Here is a 16,871-nt window from a genome sequence, read left to right as displayed (position 1 = left end):
GCAACTGTGGCAAAACAGAAACCACTGGTTTAAACAAAAGCCTAGTTCCTGTGGGATGGGAATATGCAGGGCTATCCATAAAAATAAATGTGTGTTCTGCATCCAGCCCATAAGCCCAGGTGCTTGAAAACTCAGAATAAAGAGAATGAACTTGGGAGTCAAAAGCCTTGTGTCCTGTTCTGGAGTTCTGGGCATATTTTCTGTGTGACCTTGGCTAAGACGCTCTTGGTTTGCCCACAGAAAAACTAGATTTATCTGCCTCAGGCTATTATTGTTAAGTTTAACTCACTTTTACTAAAAGTAGTGCAATTGCAATCCCATTGCAGTTTGTAGGGGTTTTGCTGTAGATTTTAGTGGGACCAGGATGCCATCCTTAGAGATCAGTGGATATGTGAGATGCCATAGATGAAATTGGACTCCTCTCTGACTTGCACATGCTCCTTTCCAGTAGCCCGCCAGATCAGTCAGGGTCAGCTGAGATGCTAACACTACTGATCCCTAAATTTCCCATCAGGATGTCTTTGAAACACTCCCAGGCGTGTTGCCTATGTTGTTGGGAGAGAAGTAGAGCTTTGCTTGGCAGCCGGAGGCTGTTGTATTGTCTCTGGCATTTGCTTGAGGTGTTGCCAAAAGGTCACATGGGTGATGTGAGAGAGCTTTGGTTATATGGTGTTTTATTTGCACACTGGTGAAAAGCAAGTATTTGTATGTGAACCTGGGATTATCTGGCATTCACCCCTGAGCTTTATTGAAGGGCACGTAAATCAAAATAAGCATGCTATCTAATCCTTAAGTTAAAAGGCCATCTCACTGTTACGTTAGATCCCTTTCTTCAAATGCCGCATTGCCTGGCACAGGGCAGAGGATTAAACCAGATAAATAAAGGGCCCTTTTATCTAAATATTGCTTCAGTGATGTTCTTACAACCCTCATTTTCTAAAGGGACCAAAACATGGAGCCTTTCATCGTACAGTACATTATACTACAGCTTCATGCTCTATTCTGCAATAACAAGTTGTTTTCCTAGGCATTTTAAATGGATCGAATAGCAACTAAATTTAGATGAGCTATATTTGCTTCTGATGATGTGTGGTTGTTCTGTGAACCTGCTCCTCTTATTTTTTTTAAGCACAACATGTTTTTGAGGCTTAGAACTGAAATGTTATTGAATAGCTTTAGTCATCAAAATAGATGGAGTGAAAAGTCCACGTGGATTTAAAAATATCAGTCATAGTGATGCGTCACAGTGAGATTAAGGTATTAACCCTTAACGTATGGGCTCATGCTCCAGGGTAAACGAGTTCTTTACAAAAATGGTAAGAAATGTTGGAAAGAAAGGACTCTCTCAAGTTATTTTTCAATTAAAAACTAACGCTGGCCAAAACCAGAAAAAATAGGTTATGTTTCTGGTTCTTGAAAACCAAACATGTCTTTTGTCAAACTAAAAAACATTTGAAAGATTAGAATTTTCATTTCCAAAAAATGGCATTTTTCATAAATGACGCTTTCAGCTGAAAAATATGGGCTTACTGTATATTTTTAAGCCCACAGATTCCTATGGGGTGATGGATTTCTATGGGTTTGGGAGGGGAAGAGGTGGGCAGCAATGTCCAGAAGTCCCTATGTGATCTACCCAGATACTGCCCTTCCTCCTGCCACTTCAGGCCCTGCTGTGGCTTGCTTTGGAAATTGGGCTTATTAGAACATGGGGGAACAACATATGTGGAAGAAAGAAGTGACTGTTCAGCAATTGCAGGGCTTAGGAGAAGACCCTAAGAGATATAGGAGAGAACGTCGAAGGGCTGGCTGCAAGTGGCTTTGGGTTGGAGAGTACTAAGCAGCTTAGAGCAAACAGACCTTTTGTCAGTAAATTGTCTCTGAATCTCTCCCTTTTCTGCATCTCATTGGGCAAGGCAACATATGCTCATAGGACAGAGCAATAAATTCTGGTGCATATCGTGCTGGAGCTTATTGTTCTCAGACATCCGTTTACATGTGCTCCTGGGACCGCAGCACGTTGATCCAGGTCAAAGCAACCCTGGCTGGCAGGGGGCCCAAGGGTCAGCTTGCCTGCCCAGGGCTGCTTTGCACCACTCACCGTGCAGTGGAGAGGCCGGCTGGGGCATAAGGGTGCTCTAGGGCAGGGCTAGCTAGCAGGCAGCCCCTGCACTGAAGCACCCTCATGCCCCAGCAGTGTCTACGTGTGCGTAAAGAACTCCGCTGCAGGATAGCGCTTGTATTTACAAGTACTATCCTGTGGCAGAATTGATTAGTTTAATCTGTCCTATTAGCACCACCCATATAGATGGTGACATTTTACTGCAGACCTAATTAACTCTGCAATAGCTGGGTGCTTTGTTTATATACCAGCTAGCACAGTGCTTTCAGGTGCCACAGCAGTAATCATCATTGAGCAGCATGCCCAGCACTCACCACTTGCAGGTCTCTCTTTCTCCCTTTTTCTCAAAGAATTAAAATGATGGCTTTTAGGAATACATTTCATAAAGGCTGTGTTGTGCGTGCTTGGCATTGAAGGCAAAGTCACACAAGCATACCTCCTATCTCCTTCTATGGGACTGGATTTTGGAAGGTGACTCTGATAGGTTGAACACTACTGCTTTAGTAACCTCATTTAGTACTGATTTAGTAACCCTATTTGCAGAAATGCTCGTTTCATTATTGTTCTTCGCACTGGCTGTATCTTGGTTAGCCACATTGCATCTCTGAATCATCACTTTTTCACTATGGACCCTGTGCTTAATAGATCCCCAGAGGTGTCGTTACTCAGAAATATCCCTCAACCTCATGGACATCCAAAATGCTGATTAGTCCACAGTTCAAACTGTGTTGGAAGCTTGTTTGAACAATGGGTTCTATTGACCATTTCTTAAATTGCCTGGATTTGGGCTAAACAGTCATTAGTCCTCGTATGTACACAATGACCCATGATCCTCCTGAACATAAAGACCCCTTTACGGCCATGAGATAGGATGGAGGTCCATGACGCACATGATGATGATTCACAGACTCATTGTGGTTGACCAAGACACTGTCACTGCAGAAATGAAGTCCAAGAATTCATGACAAATGCCATCCCTCTATGGCTGTATAGGGCACTGCACACTAGTGGTCTCAGCAGGGGCCTCTGGTCGGGGTTAGTCCTGCTGCGGTGTTCAGGGTTTATGTAGCGTTTTCTTCCTTTTGCCTCTCAAAAGTTGAAGGAACCTCGAGAGTCAGAGTCATTGAATCCAGCCCCTGGCTTTCATCACACCTTTCTTCTGCCTCAGAGCACCTCTCCTTCCTTGTCCTTGCTCTCTGCCAGCTTCTATGACATTTGCCATCCTGTGGTTCCTGCCAGGGTTTGCCTGTTTCCATTCTCCTTTCTATTCTCATCTTGTCTGTCCTTCCAGCAGTACATATCCAGATCTTACATCCACAGTCCCCTCCTCTTCCTCCTGACCTTTGCCCCAACCCTGATCCCTCTCTCCATAACTACTCTCTTCATTGAATGTCTCTCTCTCTACCAGCCTCCTTCCTTCTCCTGCCTCTGGCCATAACTTCATAACCGTCCCACTTGTTCCCTTTTGCTGTCTCTGCAACTTCCATTCCATCTCTAAAAAAAAGTCTTGGTCTTCTGTGACCTTTTCCAAGCTCCCTCCGTCCATCACCTGGCTTTCCTAGAGAGCTGGATCGCTCTGAGGATGGTTTCTCCTCCTCTCATGCTTCCCACACTGGATTACTGTCCTGAAGGAGCTCTGAGGTTTTCCTCCCTTGGCCATATTATTTCCAATGCCTCCTTCATCCCTTTTTTAACTCTTTCTCCTCTCTTTCATCTCCTGGCCTTACAATCCCTCACTTGACCTTCCGTGTTGATGACCCATCAGGCCCCTTACCTGTTTTTTCTCATTCCGGTGTATTCACTCAATTTTCAGCCCTGGTTCAACTTGCCCACCAGCCAGAAGGGCTCTTCACTTAATGATGGCTTCACCAATCAGTTCCCTCTCCATGACAGTTCTGTTGCTGAGATTCCCCTGTCTAACCATCACCCAATCTCTCAACATTGGCCAGCATGCCCACCCTCTCACTTAGTTTTTCTGTGACTTGGAGAAGTCATCACTGTTGATGGACCCTTTTCTCCCAGTCCCCTCCTCCTCTTCCTCTTCTCTAAACATGGTAATGATTTTCTCCATGCTTCTTTATCCTCCATCCTCAAGTCTTTTGTTCCTCTCTCCTAACAGAAGGTCCCTGCTACCAACCCCAAGTCCTGGCTCACTACCAACCCCAAGTCCTGGCTCACTACCAACCCCAAGTCCTGGCTCACTACCAGCATCCACCCTCAGCTGCATAAATGCTGGAGTTTTTCTCCTCTATAAATAATTTTTTTCCTCCTTCAGTTCTATCATTTTACCAGATGAGCAGTTCTGCTTCACCAGCTTAATTTAATCTCATGCTGCAACACCAGAGGCCTCCTACCACCTTTGACTTGCTCCTCAGACTCTTCCCTCTTCTCACCTTGACTTCTTTCTCAGCATAGGATCTTGCCATTTTTTTTAATGAGAAAATCAGACTTGGCCTTCCACTACCCCTCAGCCATCAAGTACAATGTAGTTAAAACAGAGCTTCTCTCCACACAACCTGCTACCCCCTTGCTCAGTTGCTCTGTATAACCTCACCATTGCTGCCTGTTTTTAGCTGTTCTGGTTCAACCTTCAGCGACTTCTGCAACAGTGACTGCCTGAGTTTGCAGAGAGCCTGAAACAATAGCTATGAGATGTTAACTGCTCTACTAGTTTCATCCATTTATTTTTACACAGTCTGATTGTTAAAGGCATAGCCCCTAATAAGCTCACAGGCAGGGTTTCATTTTCCTGAAAAACACTTGGCTTTCAGCTTGGGAAATGATAACCTTGGAAGGTGATAACAGTTGATTGCTAAATGACTTGCTCGTTGTAGAGAATGCAAAATTCTGAAGGATTCCACATATTTTTCTAGGAGCCCCAGCGCTCAGAGTTAGCAAATGTAAGGTGTCATTGTCTAATTTACCTTACTGCAGTTCCCTTTTTTTAAAAAAAAAAAAAAGTCTTTGACATATGTTGTGAAACATTTGTCTGAGCCTGACTCGTAACAGACTCTTATAATTAGATAGCAAACTAACTTCCATTAATTAAACTGACACTTAATTGTAGCTATAAAAAGCAACCATGACAGTCTTGTTTTTTATTTAATTACTACACACTCCAGTCTTGTTCCTAATTGCAGTAGTGATTTTTTTTATGACTTTTTACTACGTGGAGGCAATCTGGTCTCAGTGGTTAAAGCAGCCGCCCAGGGAATCGGGATTCCTACTGTGAACATTGCAACTCCCTTTGGATAATCAGTCCAGCCTCTCCCTGTCTCTCTCCACCCATTTCTAAACTGGGGTGATTTGTTTGCAATGGAAAACTTTAGGCAAGGTACAAGCTCTAGGGCAAACATGTTGTTAGTTAGGATGCGGGAGTCGCATAGCAAAAAGGTAGGGTTCTGTGTTCTGCAAGAGATCAGACAATATGATCCCAATGATTCCAGCTGATGTTAGTCTCAGAAACTAGATTAATTGATTTTTTTTTTAATTCTTTTGGCGCAAGGAACAGCCCATAGAAAATCCAAGTTTTTGTCTTACTGTAGAAAAGCAAAGTGGGAATGTTTCTTCTGAATCTAGAGCTTTGCAAAGGGAAGCATTAGCCTGCACTTTCTCTAGTTACATACAGTCCGCCCTGTGCCAAGCAGCAGTAGATTTTTTGAGGTCCAAAAGCACCAGTAACCACACAAGCATTTCATCCTGGTTAGCCCGCTTCTTGTGTGTATATCCAGTGCTGAGCAGAGTGGCCCCTCTCAGTTTAAATGCTGGCACCTGCTTCCAAGGAAACAACTTGGCATCAGGAATTGATTCCAGGAAGGGACATGGAGGCAGAAAGGAAATTTCCTTGCTACTTCCCACAGCTTAAAGCAAACCACACCGCAAAACTAACTGCACATTTCCTCAAAAACCACACAGTACTCACAGTCTAAGAAAAAGAACCAGGATGGTGACACCTAGCCATGTCACTGGTTAACACTGTCTTAACATCGCCCAGGTTTTTAAAAGCATTGCTCATGTAATTTTGCCTGCCATAGGTTTTGCAACCTACAGGATTGAAACAGGCCCAGGATTTCAAAAGGATCTGCTCCTGCCCCGTTTTGTTCAGCCATGCAGCTGGGTACACTGTTTCTGAACACTGCTTGTCTGAACACAAATGATGTCGCCCAGAAATAGGAATTATTTTGACAAACTGGCTCCTCTTGAAAGCCACTGTGCTGTAGTTTATGGGAGGGATGTGCACCTTTTCCAGTATCAAAGGGTCAAGTTATAACATAATCACCTAGAATTGTAGAATGAGGGTTGGAAGGGACCTCAGGAGGTCATCTTGTCAAGGGTCAACCCCCTGATCAAACTAGGACCATCCCCAACTAGATCATCTCAGCCAAGGCTTTGTCTATCCAGGTTTTAAAAACTGCCAAGGCCGGAGAGTCCATATCCTCTGTGGGTAACTTGTTCCAGTGTTTTACTACCTTCCTAGCGAGAGAGTTTTTCTTTAAAAAAGTGGGGCACTCCACTTGATACTAGCTGCCAGCTAGACGTTGAGCCGTTGATTACTATCCTTTGAGCCTGATGATCTAACCAGTTTCCACCTTACAGTTCATTCATCCAACCTGTACTTCCTTAGCTTGCCTGCGAGAATGTTATGGGAGACCAGATCAAAATTCTTGCTAAAGTCTAGGTATACAACATCCACTGCTTTTCCCACATCCACAGAGCCAGTCACATCATCACGGAAGGCAGTCAGGTTGGTCAGGCGTGACTTCCCCTGGTGAACCCATGCTAACTGTTCCTCTTCTCCTCCAAGTGCTTAGAAATGGGTTCCTTGAGGACCTGCCCCATCATTTTTTCCAGGGACTGAGGTAAGGCTGACCAGTCTATAGTTCCTGGATCCTTCTTCTGCACTTTCATAAAGATGGGCACTATATTTGCCCTTTTCCAGTCGTCCAGGACCTCTCCCAGTTGACACAAGTTTTCAAAGGTAATGGCCCAGTGGCTCTGCAGTCACATCAGCCAACTCCCTCAGCACCGTTGGGTTCATCGTGTCCAGCCCTAGGAACTTGCACACATCCAGCTTTTCTAAATCGTCCCTAGCCTGTTCTTTCACCACTGTCAGCTGCTCACCTCCTCCCCAAACTGCTGCCACATGCAGTAGTCTGCTATAAATATCTATATCTACTTTGGTTATAAAGATTTACTTTGGTTATCTATATATAGATATATAGATTTACTTTGATTAGTCTGTAAGGTCCAGATCTTTCCTGCCTTCCATCAGTGGAGCTAGTCAGGATTTGGCTTTTGTGGAAACTTTTTAAAAATTAGTTTTTTCAGTTTTTGCATGGGGTTTTTTTGCATTTTAAACAGACTTTTTGGTTTTTAATACAGAAACAGTGTAAATAAAAATAGTGGTTTTATGTGTACATTCTTTCTTTTTTTTTTTTCCTTAGAAGAAAAGGGAGGCAAGGAAGGACAAAGGGTGGGCAAAACCAAGCTCTTTTTGCTTTGTCTCCGATTTTTTGTGTGTGTGGTTTTTTTATTTCAGTGTTTTAATGAAGAACTTTTACTTTTAAACAAAAGCCATTTTTCAACTAAAAGGAAATTGCCCATTAAAGCATGTAAGCCCACACTAACCAGCAGCCCTGTTCTATGAATTTTCCTGAGAGCAAAGTTCCTGTGACTCTCTGACTTCACAAGGAGCCCTGGGCATTGTAACCCTAGAAAGGCTGGGCCCTGCGTGCATTGGGTCTGCATGCTTGATTAAGCTGTTTTGTGTTTGTGGTGCCATGTGAGCCCACAACTGGTCATGAATCGCATTATGCTTGCAGTGGCAGCCAGCTATGGAACGTGACAGCACTCAAAAATTTGAGGGACGGGGAAATCTTAGCCATGGACCCTGGGGTGTTGCCCATGCTGCCCGACCCCAATACTAAAGAGCAAGGTCAGGTGCAGTACAATGGTACTAAATACAACTGGACCATGTAGTTTGAACTTTTCTTCAACTTCTTCCTCCCCGCTCCCAGAAAGGACAGAGCACTGACAAGTGAGCTGGCTCCGGGTACCGAGGACGGCTTTCCCACCCTTATCTCCTCTTCCTCCTGACGTCAAAGCCCAGCTTTCCACCCTTTGATTTGAAACACTTTTTATGTTTTTTCAACCTGGCATTTCAAAGGGGGCATTCACAGCAGAAGAAGTTGATGGGGTGGAGGGGAAGGAAAGAAAACAGTTTATATTTCCAAGTCACGTTCTGTGTTCTTGTACTTTTGTTCTCAGATAAAATATTCCAGCTCGGCCCGTATTCCTCTCCAGCTCAGATGGGCATGGAAGACGTCTACAGGGCAGTGACTGTGCATGTGTTTTCAAGGCCCCTGACATTTAGAGGCAGTACAGCAATGCCAATAAGTATCAAGTGTGTATTTTTTAGGGTCTAGTGGCTGGCTCTGATTCAGGGCTCCTGGGTCCTCCTGGCCTTGTCACCAAGTTGTTGTGTGATCTTGATGTGGCATTAAGGCCAGTATGTTAAACAGATTAAAATGGCCTTGCCTTTCTTGAAGGGCTTGTTTAGAAGGTATGCTGCTGGGTTCAGCAAGACAAGGACACCTTTTCTTTTACTTCCATTAAGGAGAGCAGGACCCTGGCTTTGAAAAAAGGAATCTGATGTTTTCTGGGCTGAAGAATTAATTATATTAGGATCGCAGCCTGTATGTTTCCAATGAAACTAGAAGGCTGAAGCCTGATCTGCACTCAGCATTACAGTTGATTTAATTAAATGGGTGATTTTTAAGCATCTTTGAGCACGGGCACTTGTAGATGTTTACACTTGACTTGTAATTTTTTTTTTTTAGCCTGCACCTGTAATCATGTGTTTAAAAACCAGTGTGGATTGAACCAACCTAACTGTTGCATGTAGACAAGGCCTGAGAAAGGGATGTGGGAACAGCCAGCATCAGCCTCCTTAAGTGTTGATTGAGAGAAAAATTCAGTAGCAAGGGGAATAGGGGTCAGAGAGGTGAATTTCTGGGAATGTCGGGAACAGACATACAGATGTAGGAAGGATGGTCCTTGATGACAGTACAAAGATGTGGATAGTCAGGGTTTAATCAAGCAAAGTGCTAAACCCTCTGGCCCTGGTGCAGCAAAGCACTTAGGCACATGCTGGCCTCTGAATGTATATTTTTAATGGGACTTCTATAGGCCTGGAGAGAAGCACATGCCTAAGAGCTTTATTGGATCAGGGCCTGATTGTTTCAACATGTTGGTGCCTTGGAGAGTCAATGCCTCAAATGGGTTTAGGGGTTCAGCTCCAGGCCTGGGTTTTTCATTTCCTTATAGTTTCATAGTTGGTAGGGTCAGAAGGGACCTAAGCAGATCATCAAATCTGACCCCCTGCCATGGACCCCAAGAAAGGATGCTGGGGTCAAATGACCCCAGCTAGGTGCCTGTCTAGCCTCCTTTTGAAGACCCCCAGGGTAGGGGCAAGCACCACTTCCCTTGGAAGTTGGTTCCAGATCCTAGCCGCCCTGACTGTGAAGTAGCGCCTCCTGATGTCTAGCCTGAATCTACTCTCAGTCAACTTATGGCTGTTGTTCCTTGTTACCCCTGGTAGTACTCAGGGAAACAGGGACTCTCCCATTGCCTGCTGCTCCCCCTGGCAAGTTTGTAGGTGACCACCAGATCCCCTCTCAGCCTTCTCTTGTGGAGGCTGAACAGGTTCAGGTCCCGTAGCCTCTCCTCATAGGGCCTGCCCTGCTGCCCCCTGATCATGCGGGTGACCTCCTCTGGCCCCTCTCCATGCTGGCCACATCCCTCCTGAAGTGCCGTGCCAAGAACTGGACACAGTACTCCAGCTGCGGCCTGACCAGTGTCGCATAGAGGGGGAGAATCACCTCCTTGGACCTGCTCGTGATGCAGGCTCGTGATGCTGAATTTCCTGACTTTTGGCCCCACACTGTCGGCCTATGTTCATCTTGGCATCAATAATGACTCCAAGATCCTTTTCTGCCTCTGCACTGATGAGAAGGGAGTTCCCCTGTCCCTCTCTTCTAGCGTGCCCACTTCTCCCCACATCTTAGTGTCATCTGCGACCTTGAACAAGGTGCGTTTCACCCCCTCGTCCAAATCGCTGATGAAGATATTGAACAGTGCGGGCCCGAGGACCGAGCCCTGGGGAACCCCACTGCCCACATCCCTCCAGGTCAAAAACGATGTCCACCACCACTCTGGGTGCGGCCCTCCAGGCAATTGGCGACCCATCTGACTGTGTAGGTGTCAACACCACAGTTGCCTAATTTTTTAATGAGGATGGGGTGAGAGATGGTGTCGAAGGCCTTCCTGAAGTCCAGAAAGATTATGTCCACCGCGACACCTGCATCTAAGGATTTTGTGACCTGGTCGTAGAAGGCCACCAGGTTGGTTTGACAGGACCTGCCTCGAATGAACCCGTGTTGGTTGCCCCTAAGCATAATCTCTCCTGCTGGCCCCTTGCAGATGTGCTCCTGGATAATTTTCTCAAAAAGCTTCCCCAGGCCTGAGGTAAGACTAACAGGCCTATAATTTCCTGAGTCCTCCTTCCTCCCTTTTTTGAAAATGTGGACCACATTGGCCCTTTTCCAGTCGTCGGGCACCTCACCAGAGCACCACGAGTGCTCGTAAAGCCATGCCAGGGGTCCTGCAATGACCTCTGCTAATTCCCTCAGGACTCTGGGGTGGAGGTCGTCAGGACCTGCTAATTTAAATACGTCCAGTTCCTCCAGCAGTTCCCTGACTAGATCCTCACTGACCCTAGGCCTGGGTGCGCCTCCCCTGGGACCTGAGGGGGTCCCGGTGGCGGGGATGACCTGGTCCCTGCTCAGAAAAATGGAAGGAAAGAATCTGTTAAATAGGTTAGCTTTGTCATCTGGTGCGACCACCAGATTACCAAGCATGTCCTGTAGAGGCCCCACGTTATTTGGCTCCTTCTTTTTACCCCCTGTGTATTTAAAAAAGGACTTCTTGTTATCTTTGATCCGGGTCGCTAGTCCCAGTTCCACCTCTGCCTTAGCCTTCCTCACAGCCCCCCTACAATCTCGAGCCAAGGAGGGATGATCCTCCTTGGTGATGGCCCCTCCCTTCCATTGGGTGTACGCCTCCTTTTTGACTTTGAGGCGTTCGTGGATGCTTTTGGTGAGCCATGGGGGCTTTTGAGCATTCTTGCCCCCTTTGATCGCTTGGGGATTGTCACACTTTGGGCTTGGAGGATCATCTCCTTAAGGAGCGACTACTCTTATTGGACTCCCAACTCCCCTCCCTTCCGGGACCTCAGTGCCTCCCTAACTAGTCTCCTTACCTCATTGAAATCCACCCTCTTGAAGTCCAGGGCTGCTGCCTTGCTGCAAGCCTTTGCCACCCTTCGCTGGATGGTAAATTCAAGTAGGCAATGGTCACTATTGCCGAGGTGGTCGAGCACCCGCAGTCTGCTCACCAGATTGTCACCTGTGGCCAGGACCAGGTCCAACAAGGCATTTCCCCTGGTGGGACTGTGCACCTCCTGGGTTAGGTGGAAGTCTTGTATCTCAGCCAGGAACCTACGTGAGCGGTCAGATCTGGCTGACTGCTCTTCCCAGCAGATGTCCGGGTAGTTTAGGTCACCCATGATGACCACGTCCCTTGACTTAACTGCCCCCATGAGCAGGGGAATAAAAATGTGTGTGCAAGTTTCAGAGAGATAGAAAGAGTGAAAGCACAGTTTATTCAAGATTGTTGTGCGCACCTATAGCTCTGCTGCTGTTTGATTTCCTATAACACTGCGGCATTTGTCTTGAATCCAGGACCTTAGTGTGTTAAGTGCTGTACAGACATGTCAAAAGAACAAAAAAGCACAGTTTCTGTCACAAAGGCTTAAAAATGCCAGTTTCATGCAAAGTAACAGAAGGGCGTTGACAAATGAATGGGGACATGCACAGAAATAATGGAACAAGGCTAGTCTGGTGGAGGGGTGATAGTTGTGGTACACTGGCTGCCTGAACATGGCCATTTTTTGTAGGCATCATGGCAAAGAAATTGAGGACGACAGCAAGTGACTCTAGGGACATTTCTAAAGGGACTTCTCCCTGGCTGGCAAGGTAGGATGGAAGAAAGACCATAGGTGTGTGGTGAGACTTTTGCAATGGAGGCTAACACTGTGGGCCAAATGGAGGTGGGAGTCTACGTCTTGACCCTGGATGAGAGATGAGTAGGATGAGGAATGGGCCAGGCCAGGCTTTGAAAGTGAAGATAAAGTAGTTTTCCATGTTGCAGTGGGAAAAGAGGAGCTGGAGAAGGGCTCCAAAGCAGTGATCTAGGAAACAAATCTTTCATGTTCATCTTACCCTGATAATTGTAGGCAAATCCAAAATTGCTGTCTCCTTAAACTGTAACTGTTCATTACCTCTGACAGTTTGAAGAGTGGAAGGAAGGGACCCCGAGGAATAACATCCATGTTCCTTTATTTTTAGCACTGTGACCCACCCCCACCCCCATTTTCTTTTGACCAGTCTTAATGTTTTGTAGCTTTATTTTAACTTTCTGTTTACTAGAAACACCAAGAACAGAAACTTTGGATGTGGAAGTTGGACATCCTGTTTCATTTCAGCCCCTGCTGAGCAAAACTTAGTTACATGCACAGGTCCTCTGACAATTAGCTCACAGCATTACCTGACTTGCACTCCATTTCCCTCCTTGGAGGCTTTTAATACATGGCTAGACAAAGCCTTGGGTGGGATGATATAGATGGGGACGGTCTTATAAACAGGGAGTTGGATTAGATGACCTCCTGAGGTCCCTTCCAACCCTAATTTTCTATTATTTGGAAGAGTTCATGTTTTCCTATATAAGGCCCGCCACTATAGATAAAAGAAGATTAAAGAGGATGGGGAGAGCTCAGTTAATCTCGGTCCAGGCTGCCTGTAGGAGAGCCTCCCTCTGTCCATAGTCATGGCTCTGCTCCGCTGCACTCACGTGGGAGACGAGGCTAGCAAGCAGTTGGCCTGCGGTTTTGGATGTTGCTCATGAACTAGGGCCCCATTGCACATCGCCATTCTGAGGTCACTGTGCACGACTTGTTGCTGTGAGTGTGACCGTCCCATCAACAACACCATAAGGCACTGCCTTCTGGTAGGATGGATGTCTGCAGAGAAAGATGGGGATTTGGAAGGCTCTTAGATTCAGTGCTAAGGCATGTAGCTTTGAACACTTGTGGAGAAGGAGAATATATTAATCAGGTTCCATGGTAAGCTATTGGAGAAATAGCCTAAATAATTGTAGGATGCTCCTTGGCCACATCTATGACGATCTCAGTGCATTGTCTACAGTGGGAATTGAATGTGGGACATTTGGATCTAAAAACAGTCGCCTCTGTTGCCAGGGCTCTTCTCTCAAAGGCTGCTGCAGTCTTATGTGGTCCATCCTCTAAAGGTAGACAAACAGCTACATCATGTAAAGGAGGGTTACACCTACACAGGAAGGATTTTACCAGCCCCTTACTATTGCAGAAACATCAGTCAGCTCTAGCAGGGAGCCCTGGGTATGCCGGCTTCCAGGGGCTTGAGGCATTTGTATCACTTGAGCAATTAAATTCACTGAAAAGCAGACTCCTATGACGTGGTAGCATAGTAGGGTGGCTCTGACATCTGTTGTATATCCAGCAGCATGACGTGCTGAGCCGTTTCTACTGAATTTTAGCTTCCATTTGCACAGGAAATGGCTAGGAACAGTGGTGAAAGCCACCTGCTGCCCATGTGAGACTGCAGGCAGTCCGAATCAATAGCAGAGAGGGGCAAGCAACATCACATACCTGTGAGCATTTGACCCTGAAGCATAACGACAACAGCATAAACAACATTTATTAATGCAGTCGGCAGAAACATGCACCTGTTCTGGGATGGCGGGAGAAAGATGGGATCAGAGGTGGAGCTTGAAGAGCATGATCCTGTTTCCACGTCTAAACCAATCTCTTGTTTTACTCTGTTTCGACAATGTGTCTTGATTCTTTATGCCTTCCAGGGCATTCACCCAGGTGTTCGCCTTTGGGCCAGCGTTCCGAGCTGAGAATTCACAGAGTCGCAGGCACCTGTCAGAGTTTTACATGGTTGAAGCCGAGGTGTCGTTCACAGAAAGCCTTCAGGACATCATGCAGGTAGATGTGAACTCTGAACTCTTGGGGCTGTCTCCTTCACTGTGCTCCCCTCCCCTTCCACCCTCTTCACATGCACCCCCAACTACCTCACTACCCAGCACCCTGCAGTTATAAATCAGGAGTTAGTTGAAAGGGCTCCCATTGGGTTTCAGTTAAGCATCTTTGATCAGAAGAATGGCCATTGGGGAGGCATATGAGAGATGAGCTGATCTAATGTGCTGCATAGAGAGGAGAGAGCTTTTTTCTGGCCTTTGAGAATGGTTGTGGTTGTCAAATGTCTTGTGAAATCCCAGTTTCTTTGGGGTCTTCCCTCCCCAGCTGTCTCCAGCCACCATCCTAAACTATTAAGAGAGCTTCTCCTTGCGATCACAACCCTGCATTCTACAGATCGCATCTCGATTGCAACACTCTTCATTCTTGTGATTTGTTCTTTTAAAGAAGTAGAGTTCCGTTTTCCTTTTTCTTTAAGTCATTGGGCAGTCCATTAAAAAAATTGACAGCTTCTCTGAAGCCTCGGTTAAGTTTCGCCTTCTCTGTACAATTGACATAAATGCCCTCTCTCCATCAGATCTCTGTTTGCAGGGCAATTTGTTAATTGCTTGTCATTCAGGTGGTCATCACTCGTTGAGGAGCACCCCATTGAAAAACCCTGGAGACTGGCAACCCCAGGCTCAAATCTTGACACACAATCAGTATCAACACCACCAGATAGACTGTCTGTATGTGACCGTATTGCAAATAACACGGTCCTTTTAACAACTTTCTCTATAAGCAGATAAGTTTGGTTCTTTAAGAGAGTGCTCACTGGTATTAATGGAATATGTTACAAAGGGCCGGTAGCATTGTCATTGTCTAGTGTTAAGATTGCCTGACTCTTGCCATTATAAGAAGCAGCTTTCCTCTGCTTGTAACTTTTTTGCTGATTCAGCCCAAATGACTCAGTTGTTTCTGAGAACATGGAAAAGGAATGTATGGAGGTTTTGGTCTCACCTTTCCTTTGAAACCTTCTTTCTCATACTTTTGGAGCAGGGACTTGAAATTTGGCAGGGATAGAGCCTTTTTGTCAGGAGTGGGTGGTTGCCATTCCTGTGAAAATCCTGAGCCTGGGGGTTGTGGTGTGGAGCCTGGGACTGGCTGGAATGGAAGGGCACGGACATCAGATGAGGAACTGGAGGAGGGAGGCTGGGGCTATCTGGATTAAGGAAATGGTTGGGGAGGAGATTGGGATTGGGTGAGGAAAGAGAGCGGGACTGTAGATGAGAAATCTGAAGAGATTGGGATTTAGCTATGTGAGGCGAATGGAGGTGGAAAGGGGTGGAATGGATGGAGCATGACAGGCAGGAAATGTGCAGACAGTGACCATGAGGACAAATTGGCGAGTCCAGCAGAGGGCAATGAAAATGGGGACAGGGCTGGGGCACATGGTGTATGAGGAGAGGTTGAGGGGGCACTGGTCTTATTTAGTCTGGAGAAGAGAAGACTAAGGGGGATTTAATAGTAGCCTTCAACTCCCTGAAGGGGGGTTGCAAAGAGGATGGAGCTGGACTGTTTTCAGTGGTGGCAGATGACACGACAAGGAGCAACGGTCTCAAGTTGCAGCAAGGGAAGTTGAGGTTAGATATTAAGAAAAGCTCTCTCCCTAGGAGGGCGGTGAAGCACTGGAACAGGTTACCCAGGGAGGTTGTAGAATCTCCATCCTTGGAGGTTTTTAAGACCCACTTAGGCAAAGCCTTCGCTGGGATGATATGGTTTGAGATGGTCCTGCTTTGAGCAGGGGGTTGGACTAGATGACCTCCTGAGGTCCCTTCCGACCCTAATTTTCTATAAGAGCATCTTCCTCTCTCCTCCCTGGACTGGAACTCAGTATCCCCAAGTTTCACCATCCATCATCCAGCAGCAGATATCTGTGGTCCCTCCGTCAACGTGTCCATCCTCTCTGTACCAGCACTGGAGGTGGACAGAACACAAACTGGAACTACCAGTTACACCACTAGCTTGTGTGGTGCTTCAGCCCTGTGAAAGATCTGTGCAGGTCTGATGCCTCTTGATGCAATCTCTTTTTTATTAAGTTTGCTTCTTAAAAAGTGCAGGATACCACATACAAAGAACTCCTGCATTAAAAGAATATTATTATGGCTGAGTTAAGACTGCCTGTGTAACCATCTTTCAGCACCCTTGTGTATACACACCATGATACCATCTTTAATTATATGAAGATATGCTATGTTTTATTCAAAGGACCCCTGCCTCATTCAGTGCATAGGATGGAAGGGACTCATTTAATGAGCAGCTGCTCAATATTTTGCTTTACTTGTTGGTCAGAATGTGGAGCTAGGTTTTATTTACTGCACACAACTCAAATCCTGCTCGGAAGGCGAAATCATTCGTTTCTTCCTAGGCTTTTTCTGTGGTTTTTTGTTGCAGTTTCTGAGTGCTTCACCAGCATAAATTGATTCTCACAACATCCCAGTGGCATTATAGAACATTACTAAGAGCATAGTTCTCTTTTACAGATGGGAAACTGAGGCACAAAGAAACCGAAAGGCCACCTAGTTTGAAGGGTGTAGGAGTTTTCAGAGGACTTGGCATTACATAGTGTTTCAAATC

At 46.0% G+C, this 16,871-nt stretch overlaps 1 protein-coding gene across 2 annotated transcripts in view; it reads left to right on the top strand.

The window, feature by feature from the left end:
• The window catches only part of NARS2 (asparaginyl-tRNA synthetase 2, mitochondrial), a 73,619-nt gene that overhangs the window by 29,744 nt on the left and 27,004 nt on the right, over positions 1 to 16,871 (top strand). Inside the window, exon 7 of one of the 2 annotated variants that reach the window (XM_006022330.3) lies at positions 14,132 to 14,264. The exons of the other annotated variant lie outside the window; for it this stretch is intronic. Within the exon in view, the coding sequence (XP_006022392.1) occupies positions 14,132 to 14,264 (133 nt within the window). The remainder of the gene's footprint in view (positions 1 to 14,131; positions 14,265 to 16,871) is intronic. 2 annotated transcript variants of the gene reach the window in all.

Source organism: Alligator sinensis, unplaced genomic scaffold (genome assembly GCF_000455745.1).
Source record: "Alligator sinensis unplaced genomic scaffold, ASM45574v1 scaffold1089_1, whole genome shotgun sequence".
In the NCBI taxonomy this organism is placed as follows: domain Eukaryota; kingdom Metazoa; phylum Chordata; order Crocodylia; family Alligatoridae; genus Alligator; species Alligator sinensis.
This window is presented reverse-complemented; position numbering and strand designations above follow the sequence as displayed.